The 11,481-nt window shown below is 38.9% G+C and overlaps 1 protein-coding gene across 4 annotated transcripts in view; it reads left to right on the forward strand.

Annotated features, from left to right (window-relative positions):
* Fbxl4 (F-box and leucine rich repeat protein 4) overlaps nt 1–11,481 on the forward strand; it is a 106,628-nt gene that overhangs the window by 80,861 nt on the left and 14,286 nt on the right. For all 4 annotated transcript variants that reach the window (XM_045155201.1, XM_004660592.2, XM_045155203.1 and 1 more), the window contains exon 7: nt 10,892–10,963. In XM_045155201.1, the coding sequence (XP_045011136.1) occupies nt 10,892–10,963 (72 nt within the window). The remainder of the gene's footprint in view (nt 1–10,891; nt 10,964–11,481) is intronic.

The following is an 11,481-nucleotide window of genomic DNA, read 5'->3' on the forward strand; positions in this document are numbered from 1 at the left end:
ACCCTAAAGCCTTGGAGGGTGTGACCGATGCTTCAGTGCTGGACACTCCTCCATTCCTTCTTTGCAGCTCTTTGTTGCATCCCAGTCATCATCACCATCTGAAAGGAGAAGCTTCTCTAACCAGAAGTGAGAGTAGCATTAATATATGAGTATGAACATTAAGTGTAGTGCTTTCAGGGCAATTTGGTGAGAATAATATATGCATTTATCCAGAGAAGAGCAAGTTTTGTAACTCTAAGGCTCATGACCTCCCTTGCCATAGTCTTTAGATTTTCAGTACCAGGGACATATTCCCTCCCATACAGTGGGCCTTCAGTCCAACTAGAGAGCAGTTGGTTTCCCCCAGAGTAGACATGCCACTATTGCATTCATTCAGTCATTGGGCCTGTCTGCCTGGCCAAACTTGAGGTTTCCAGTGTTCACTGTTTTCATCGCTGATGACTTCCATCTCCCATAGGACTGCATACAGTGCAGCTTTTTCCAGCTTTCACTTGGCTAGGCTACAGGAAGGTTTTCTGCTCAGCACCAACATGATTTCTCAGTGACTTTGCCGCTCAGGCATGTGAAGTTTTCAACAATAGGGTCTTACCATCTCTTTCTTAAGGGGAACGAAGGGCCTTGGCAATAGCCTATAATGTTTTGGAGGTAAAAGGGACTTCCCTGGCCAACAACTCACTGAAAAGTATCCCATCCCTGGCTCTGAAAATTTTCTAGTAATAATCTATGGCTTCTGGATGTGCCCTTATTTAAGAAAGTAGATTTTCATATGTCTTATTCAGAATATCTTGAATTTTGATTGACTCCTCCCCCCCACCTTCCTTTTATACGATCTCTCCCCCTGACCTCACTTAGGCTTTTCTCCTCCCTGTAATCTGTTCTTCTATTTAAATATATATAATACCATCTTCTTAAGACCATCACGGTCCTTACTCTCTTATAGCCTTTTTCTAGCGTATGGGCTTATGCTACTGATTTTTGGTTCCAGCTCACACACAAGTCTATACATTTGTAGCTAGGACCCACATATAAGACAGGACATGCGACATTTGGCTTTCTGGGCCTGGGTTACCTCAGTTAGTATAATTCGTTCCAGATCTATCCATTTCCCTGCAAACTTCATAATTTCATTTTTCTATGCCACTAAAGAGAACTCCACTGTGTACATGTGCCACATCTTTGTTATCCATTTATCTGTGGGTGGACATCTAGACTGGTTCCATTTCCTAGCTATTGTGAATAGAGCAGCAATAAACATGGTTGTGCAAGTATCTCTAAGGTAGTGAGAAGAGTCAATTAGGATATATGCCTAGAAATGCTATAGCTAGATCATATGGCATGTCTATTTTTAGCTGTCTCAAGGACCTCCACACTGATTTCCAAAATGGCTGTGCCATATTACATTCCCACCAACAGTGCAGAAGGGTTTCCCTTTTACCGCATCCTCACCAACATTTATTGTCATTTGTTTTCATGATTGTAGCCATTCTGAGAGAGATGGAATCTCAAGGTAGTTTTAATTTTCATTTCCCTGATGGCTAAGAACACTTTTTTAGATGTTTATATGCCATGTGTATTTCTTCTGGTGAGAATTCTCTATTTAGTTTCTTAGCCCATATTTTGGTTGGGTTGTTTGATTTCTTATTGTTCTGTTGTTTGAGTTTTTGTATATTCTGGATATTAATCTTCTGTCAGATATGTAGCTGGCAAACATTTTCTCCCATTCTGTAGGTTGTCTCTTTTCTCTCTTCACAGTGTCCTTTGCTGTACAAAAGCTTTGTAATTTCATGAGATCCCAGTAGTAGATTAGTGGATATATTTTCTGAGTAATTGGGCTTATATTCAGAAAGTCATTACCTATGCCAATATGTTAAAGGGTTTCCCCTACCTTTTACTCTAGCAGTTTCAGAGTTTCGGGTCTGATATAAAGGTCCCTGATCCATTTAAATATGACTCTTGTGCACGGAGAAAGACAGGGACCTATTTTCATCTTTCTACATATCGATACCCAGTTTTCTCAGCACCACTGGTTGAAGAGGCTGTCTTTTCTTCATTGAATATTTTTTTGGCATTTTTGTCAACAAACAAATAGCTGTAGCTGCCTGGATTAATATTTGGGTCCTTTATTCTGTTCCATTGATCTACATGTCTGTCTTTGTGCCAACCCCATGCTGTTTTTTGTTACTATGGCTTTGAAATATAGCTTAAAATTGGGTATGGTGATACCACCAGCCTTTTTTTGTTGTTGTTGCTCAAAATTGTTTCAGTTATTTGAGGTTTTTTGTGCTTCCAAATGAATTTTAGCATTGTTTTTTCTATTCCTACAAAGAATGACATTGGAATTTTAATGTGGATGCATTAAATGTGTAGATTGCTTTTGGTAAGATTGACATTTTCACAATATTTATTCTTCCAATACAAGAACATGGGCTGTTTTTCCATTTCTTTGTGTGTTTGGCAATTTCTTGCTTGAGTGTTTTAAAGTTCTCATTGTAGAGCTCCTTTACTTCCTCAGTTAAGTTACTTTATTTATTGATTGATTGATGCAATTGTGAATGGGAATGATTCTCTGATTTCATCCCCTGTGTGTTTGTTGTTAGCATATAGGAAGGCTGATGGTTTCTGTGTATTTATTTTGTACCCTGCTACATTGCTAAAAGTGTTTATTAGCTCTAACAGTTTGCTGGTAGAGTTTTTAGGGTCTTTTATGTATAGAATAATATCAGCTGCAAATAGTGATAATTTGATCTCTTTCTTTCCAATATGTATCCCTTTTATGAGTATCTCTTGCCTTATTGCTAAAGCTAAGACTTCCAGTACTGTATTAAATAAAAGCAGGGCCAGTGAACACCCTTGTTTTGTTCCTGAATTTATTGTAAAAGGCTTCGAGTTTTTCCCCATTTAGTATTATGTTGTCTGTATGTTTGTCATAAGTAGCATTTATTATGTTGAGATATGTTTCTTCTATCCCCAGTTTCTTTAATACTTTTACCAGGAAAGAATATTGGATTTTGTTGAATGCCTTTTCTGCATCTATTGAGATGATCATGTGATTTTTGTCCTCCAGACCATCTAAATGATGTATTACATTTATCAATTTGTGAATGTTGAACCATCCCAGTATCCTTGGGATAAAGCCAACTTGGTTGGTATGAATAATCTTTTCGATATATTCTTGTATTCTGTTTGCCAGTATAATATTTTAGAATTTCTGCATCTATGTTCATGAGGGAGATTGGTCTGCAATTTTCTTTTTTTGTTCTGTGTTTGTCTGGTTTTGGTAAGAGTGTGATGCTGGCTTCATAGAAGGAGTTCAGTAGAATTCCTTCCTTTTCTATTTTATGGAAAAGTTTGAGAAGCAATGGTGTTAGTTCTTCCGTGAAGGTGTGGTAAAATTCACCAGTGAATCCATCTGTGCCTGGACTTTTTACACTTTGGAGACTTTTAATAAATGCTTGGATCTCTGCACTTGTTACAGGCCTATTTAAATGGTTTATCTTGTCTTGTTTTAATTTTGGTAGGTCATATGAATCTAGGAAATCATCCATTTCTTTCAGATTTTCAAGTTTAGAGGCATATATATTCTTAAAGTATGTCCTTATAATTGTCTGAATTTCTTTAGTATCTGTTGTAGTGGTGCCTTTTTCATCTCAAATTTATTAATTTTTGTCCCTTCCCTCTTCTGGTCAGATTTCCTAAGGGTTTATCAATCTTCTTTATCCTTTCAAAGAACCAACTCTTTGGTTGATTCTTTGATGCTTTTTTTGTTTGTTTGTTTCTATCTCATTAATTTCTGCCCTAATCATATGATATCTTCACTCCTACTGATTTTTGGTTTGCCTTGTTCTTCTTTTTCCAAGGCTTTAAGGTGGAGCATTCAATTGTTTATTTGTGAAAACTCTAGTTTCCTAATATATACACTAAGGGGTATAAATTTTCCTCTTAGGACTGCATTCATTGTGTCCCAAAGGTTTTGGTATGTTGTATTATCAGCATCATTTGATTCTATGAATTTATTGATTTCCTTTTTAATTTCTTCAGTGACCCATTGATCATTCAATAGTGTACTGTTTAGTCTCCATGGATTTCTGTATGCTCTGTAGCTTTTCTGTTGCTGATTTGCAGTTTCATCCCATTGTGGTCAGATAGAGTACAAGAGATTATTTCAATTTTCCTATGTTTGTGGAGGTTTGCTTTGTGTCCTAATATATGGTCTATTTTAGAGAATGTTCCAGGGGCTGCTGAGAAAAATGCATGTTCTTCAGCTTTGTATAGAATATTCTATAGATATCTGTTAGGTCCATTTGTTCCATGACATCATTTAATTCAGATGTCTCTCTGTTTGTTTTTTGCCGGGATGACCTGTCAATAGATGACAGTGGGGTATTGAAGTTTCCCACTACAATTGCATTTCATGTTATCTGGTGCCGGGCTCCTCCCAGGCAGGTAGGTAGTGCTGAGGAGGGACCAGACCTGCTGGTTCATCCCTAGGGGTTGAGGAAGAAGGGTGAAAGTCAGATGACTCAGAACCTCTCCTAGTCACCAAAGAAAAACCACACTGAGTCCTGAGTCTTGTCGAAGCAGGAACTCGGTTTATTGTTACAAGCCTTTGCCTAAATAATGATGGGAACGAAGGCAGGGATTCTAGGGTGGGGGGAGAGGTAAGGGCCAATAGTAAACCATGACCTTTGAGATGATTGGTCCCAAGCACACGCCCATGGGAATTCCAACTCCTACGCAAATGTAGCAGGCCAGAAGCCATTAAGCATCTTACTGAGTCCTAGCTGTCCAGAGACAGGTCACCAAACTTTAGCTAGGCTCAGGAAGTTCCACTAGGCCTCATGCCCGGCCCTCTCAAGGCCCAACAATATGGGACCTTAAGTCTAATAGTGTGTGTTTGATGAAACTGGGAGCCCGCGTGATAGGTGCATACATGTTGGTGTTAAGGATTGCAATGTCCTTCTGCTGGAGTGTTCCTTTAGTCAGTATAAAATGACCTTCTTTATCTTTCCTCACTAATGTTTTGAAGTCTGTCCTGTCAGATATTAGGATAGCAACCCCTGCTTGTTTCCTAGGCCTGCTTGCTTGAAATACCAGTGCTTGAAATATGTTTTCCATCCTTTCACCCTAAGGCGGTATCTTTTTTTTTACTGAGAGATGAGTTTCCTAGAGGCAACATATGGTAGCATCCTGCCTTTAAGCCAGTCTGCAAGCCTGTGTCTTTTGGATGGTGCATTGAGGCCATTGATATTAAGAGTTATTATTGAAAGGTATGCATTTATTCTCACCATTATTCTTATTTTGTAGTGTTTCCTGGTTTCCCTTTACCTGTTTTAACTGTTATTTGAGTGTATTTCATTTTCCCCTATTTCCTCCTGTGTATGTTTTGCTTGCTCTTCAGCATTAATAATTCCTTCAAGTATTTTCTGGTGAGCTGGTTTAGTTGTCATAAATTCTTTTAGCCTGTTTTTGTTCTGGAATGTCTTTTTCTCCATCAGTTTGGTTAGATAGCTTTGTGGGGTAAAGTAACCTTGGTCGACAGTTGTTGTCTTTCAGAAATTAGAATACATCATTCCAAGCCCTTCTGGCTTTTACAGTTTGTGTTGAGTAATCTGCAGTTATTCTGATGGGCTTGCCTTTTTAGGTGACCTGCTTTTCCTCTCTTAACTGCTTTCAATATATTTTCTTTGGTTTGTGTGTTTAGTAGTTTAATTATAACATGGTAAGGAGTGGTTCTTTCCAGATTTTGTCTGTTTGCTGTTCTAAAAGCTTCTTGTATCTGTATTGGCATATTTTTCCCAATTTGGGAAAAAAATTTATTCTATGATTTTGTTGAAAACACCTACTAAGCCACTGGATTGAAATTCTCCTCCTTCAATTATACCCTGAATTCTTAAGTTTGATCTTTTCATAGTGTCTCAGATATCTCGAATTCCCATTCATACCTTGCTATTAGCTTCTCCTTCTCTTTGTTGGACTGTATTGGCTCTGTCCCCTGGTTTTCTTGTTTAGATATTCTGTTCTCTCCTTCATCCACTCTACTGAAGATACTTTCCACAGAGTTTTTTTTTAATTTCATTGACTATTCTTCAGAGCCAGGATTTCATTCAGTATTTCTATTTCCTTACTCATGTCTTATAATGACCTCTTTATTTCTTTAAGCTGGTTTCCTGTGTTTGCTTTCAGAAGTTTTTTTTTTTTTTCTTCTTTAATTCCTTTATTTTCTTCTTTGATTCCCTTCACTTCTCTGATTTCTTTGAGAATAGATACCATCTGTTTCTTGAAATCTTTGTCAGGCATTTCATCTAAAACAGTCTGTTGGTGATCATTTCTGATGGATTTATAGTTTTTGGTAGGACTGTATTGTCTTGAATCTTTGAGCTCCTTGTATTATATTGTAGTGACTTTCACATCATCAGTTGACTTGATGCTTGGGGTTTCTACTTATCTGCAGTGTTCCCAGACATGTCAGTCCACCTCTATATACTCTCAGCATATGAGTTCAAGGTGCCAGGTGTGTAGCTGTTGTCCCCCAATCAGGCCACAGAAGTAATCCTAGGTCTTGAGTTTGCTTGCTAAGCAAGTATTCTAGTGGACTGGGTGGAATAATTTACTGGCAAATTTTAAATTTCAACCCAGCAAAATACACAATCAATAAAACCCAGCACAAACTATGCAGTTGCGGGGATTAAAACAAACAGATAGTCATATAAAGCTAAAACCCCCAAAGATGTGTGTTGTTCTATACCTTCAATCTTGTCATCTGGGAAATAGAGATTTCGTTCTTAATTGGGTTCCAGGTCAACCTGGATCAGGCGATCAGACCCTGCCCCCAATGATAAGAAAAGCAAAAAACAAAGGCCCTATATATATGAAAGCACTAAAGGCAACAATATTCAACCCCCAAATACAGATGATTTGAAAATTGTAAAGCCAACAAAGAATATATAATCTATAACCTGCCCTGACAAGGAATAAGATTATCTCTTGTAGGCCTATGTACCTGTTTTTCTTTTCTTTTTGGTAGTAGCTTGATAATGGAGAGAGGGTTCATTTTTAGATATGGTTCTAATTTGTTTACCACCTCCAGTATGTGGTTCTGTTACACTGAGTGGAACACTTAGCCATATCAAGAGCAGTTGGTTTCCCACCATGGCTGTGCGCGCCTATTGCATTTGTGTGAGCATCACAACAGGTTATTTGCTACTAAGTAGGTTAGACCATGAGAGAGAGAGAGAAACAAACAGAGAGAGAGAGAGAGAAGCAATAGAAATTTAGGATCAATCTTCATTGTACCCTCTCTAGGCCCTTGTGACTCAGGTGTTCCCTCTAAGGGCCTGGTGAATGTTCAACCATTTGGTCTGCATTTTAGGATGTAGAATTTTATGGTACCATTGCCGTTTGGGTCCAGATTTGTGTTCCCAACCCCCTCCCTTACCCTCAACTTGCTCCCCACCCATCCTGTTATCCAGTCCTCAAGATGTTTGCTGGGTATGTCGGCATTTTAGGTAGATTCAGGTTAAGTGCTATAGATGAGTGATACTATGCAGCGATTATCTTTCTGCGATTGGGTAAGCTCACTGAGAATGATCTGTTCCAGGTTCAGCCATTTTTTCTTCAAATTTCCATGGGTTATTTTCTATTACTGCTGTGTAGAATTAAGTTGTGGAGATATACCACATCTTAGTTATCCATTTGTCTAGTGATGTACATCTGGGTTGATTCCAACTCTTAGCTATTATGAATTGAGCCACTATAAACATGGCTGAGCAAATCTCTCTGGACTCATTGTGGTTGAAGGTTTTAGGTTACATGCCCAGCAAGGGAATAACTGGATCTGTTGGTAACTCTACAGTCAGCTTTTTTAGGACTCACCATCTTGTTTTCCAAAGTGGTTGTACCATCTTACTTTCCCACCAATAGTGGATGAGGGTTCCTGTTTCTTCACATCCTCAGCAGAATTTATTTTCATTTGATTTTTTGATGTTTGCTATCTTTACTGGGGTAAGCTGGAATCTCATAGTTTTAATTTGCATTTCCCTGGTGATTAGGAATGATGAACATTTCTGTAAGTGTGTGTTTGCCATACGTATTTCTTCCTTGTGAACTGCCTGTCCAGCTCTTTGCCCCATTTTATAAATGGGTTGTTTGACTTTTTGTTGTTTAGGTTTTTGAGTTCTTTGTGGATTCTAGAGATTAGGCCTATGTAAGTTGGGTATTCAGGAAATATTTTCTCTCATTCTGTGGGTAATCTATTGGCTTTGCTTATTGTATGTTTGTCTGTCTGTGAAGAAATTCTTCAGCTTTATGTGAGCCCATTGGTTGAATGATTGATTAAGATCCTGTGCTACTGGGGTTTTGTTCAGGAAATCTTTTTCCTTTCCTATATCGAGAAGTTCCTCCTATATTTTCTTCCAGTATTGGCCAAGTTTCCGATTTTATATTGAGGGCTTTGATCCATTGGATTTTATTGGTGTGCATGGTGAGATGTGTGGATCAAGTTTCAATTTCCTGCGTATTTTTGTCCTGGACTATTTGTTGAAGATGTTGTCTTTTTTCCAGCCTATATTGTTAGGGCCTTTGTCAAATATCAAGTAGCTATAGTTGCTTGACCCAAAATCCTGGCCCTCAATTTAATTTCATTGGTCTATACTCCTGTTTTCATTCCAGTGCCATGCTGTTTTTATTACTATGGCTTTGTAATATAGCTTTAGATCAGGTATGGTGATGCCTGTAGAGGTATTTCTTTTGCTCAGAATATGCTTGGATAGCCGAGGCCTTCTGCCTTTTCATATGAATTTGGAGATCATTTTTTCTATCTCTGTGAAGAACAATGTTGGGATTTTAATTTAAATTGCATTATATCTGTATATTGCCTTTGGTAGGATTGCCATTTTCACAATGTTAATTGTTCCTATCAAGGTGCATGGGAGGTCTTTCCATTTTCTCAAGTCCTCTGAATTTCTTTTTTGAGTATTTTTATGTTTTCATTGTATAGATCTTTTACTTCCATGGTAAAGTTATTCAAAGGTATTTTATATTTTTTTGTTGTTATTGAAAATGGGAACATGTTCTTATTTCTTTCTCTGTATCTTTGTTATTTGTATATAGAAAGGCTACTGATTTTTGAACATTAATTTTATATCCTGCTACTTTGCTAAAGATGTTAATCAACTTCAAGAGTTTTGGGATGGAGTCTCTCGGGTCTCTTATGTATAGAATCATGTCCTCTGCGAATAGAGCTAACTTCATTTCTTCCCTTACAAATTGTATCCCTTGTATTGCTTTCTCCTGTCTTATTCCTTGAGCTAGGACTTCCAGTACTACTGTGCCAGCGTGGCAGGTGGGGGTTTGGCCTGAGCTAGCATGGACCGATAGGCAGAGCAAGCCTGAGCTCGAGCATGGACAGGTGGAATAGGCCTGAGCTTGTGAGTGCAGGAGTGGGTCGACTGCTGCATCAAGCAGGCCAAAGGGCAGAGTGGACTGAGCTTGCATGGGCGCATATGCAGGGCGCCTGCGCAAGATGGATGGATGGAGCCTGAGCTCATGTGGGCCTGCGGGTGAAGCCTGCCCGAGGTCTCCTGTGGGCAGGGGTAGCAGGGCAATTGCCCTTGCACAGTGAGGAAGTGTAACTATGCTGGCCTGGGTCCCCTTTCCTACAGTAAGTGCGGGAGGATCCTGAGGCTGGGACTATGGCTAGGGTAGCTTCTTTCAGGGGATGGGGGACTAGTGTGTTACCCAAGAGTGAAGGAGTCAGCCGATTTCCTTTTTTGTCCCACCTATGTGCCCTCTCACTGGCAATCTAGTAGAGATTGCTCTCTTCTGTAAGACCCAGTGAACCCTTAATGCCTTGCCTTTCCTTCTCGGGGAGGTGCAGGCGGTTAGGCAGTCACCATCTTGACCAGAAGTCCCTAGCACTTCCAGTCAAGCACTTTATCCACAAAGCCAACTCCAGCCCCAGCTACTCCTTTTCAATGTCTGAATACTTGGAAGATTGTTAACAGTTTATATAATAGCTTAGATTTGGTAAATGCAATTAGTTTATTTAGAAATTTTTCCATCTACACTTGAATAATTTTATCTTTAATAAAAGAAATATTAGAAATGTCAGTCCTTTGTTTTGGTAGGAATGTCATGAGATAAATTTAGGACTTTAAATATATTTTCCTTATCATGATTATACAACAGTTTAGCAAGATTTGAGTATTTTAGTGGTGAACTCATTTTCATTACACAGGAGAGGTGAACTTAAATGGCAGGAGCATGATGAGAAAGTGCATGCTACGTATGTTTCACTCAGCACGTTGCTACTGACAGGTGCTCAATGGTCATTGGTATCCTTGTCAGCAAAGAGAATCCTTTGACATTAAAGTCACCAGCTCCATCCTGATTTGGGGTGTCTTTATTGGCACTTCCATCAGGCTGCAGTTGATTAGTGAATGTCAGAGCTGCTGAACTCGTTAAGAATCACTAGTGCCCTGTGGGGGTATCACCTGTCTCTCTGTTTCTGTCTCCTTTTCTTCCTTTCTCCTACCTTTTCTTCTCTCCTACCCTCTCTTCTTCTCTTGGCTTAGCTTGTCATGTGTCTTCTTAACTAGACTTTTAAATAGTTACCTTGGAAATAAACTGAGAGGTTACAGGGACTATTAGGTGTTTAGAGTATGCAAAACCATATACAAAGTGACAACTTACATGGAGAGTAATAATGATTACCTTGATGCCAAGCTAATCGATGGTGGGAGTACCTAGGGACTCATTAAGTGGCATTTGTGGGATCTGTAACCTGGGTTTTCAGCTGTATTTCACAAAAAGCAGTGACAGCCTTTAATGTCTAATTGACCTCTTCTCTTTGTTTCACTTTCCATATTTGCCTCTGATGCATCCCTGGTGACAGCAAACAGCACTGCTCAGCATTTTGAACTTCTGTTCAGAGCTTCAGCACCTCAGTTTGGGCAGTTGTGTAATGGTAAGTGTTTGGCAAGTCTCCATGCTTAATGGCTTGCTCCATTTCTTCCTGTGAGGGAACTCTTCCCTGACCACTCTACTCCTACCTGTATAGTTTCTCATATTTATTATTAACTGTTTTGTACCCACATTCAAGCATGTTAATTATTTGCTTCTAGTCAGTTGAAGCAAGTTTGTACGCAACATTTTTGTTTAAGTTAGGTAAAAATTACAAGTGACTGTATTTTAAAAGATTTATTATTTCTTATATGTGTAAGTTTATTTCTCTTCCATGTGGGAATTGAGTAACCCTGGTTGATTTAATAGTTTGATTCATGCTCCTGAGAAACCTAGACTGTACCTCATTGCTCTTGCCGACTCCGTGGTCTCACAGTTGAACTTATGGATTGGAGTGAAGCTCAAGCCGTCAGATGTCTATGTCACACTCTAGGAAAGGAACAAAGTATATAATCTTTCTTTAAGGAAGCTGCATGCCTTTTCAGATTTCCTTCCTGTTATCCAAGATTTAGTCATCTGATA

Source organism: Jaculus jaculus, chromosome 7, assembly GCF_020740685.1.
Source record: "Jaculus jaculus isolate mJacJac1 chromosome 7, mJacJac1.mat.Y.cur, whole genome shotgun sequence".
Lineage (NCBI taxonomy): Eukaryota > Metazoa > Chordata > Mammalia > Rodentia > Dipodidae > Jaculus > Jaculus jaculus.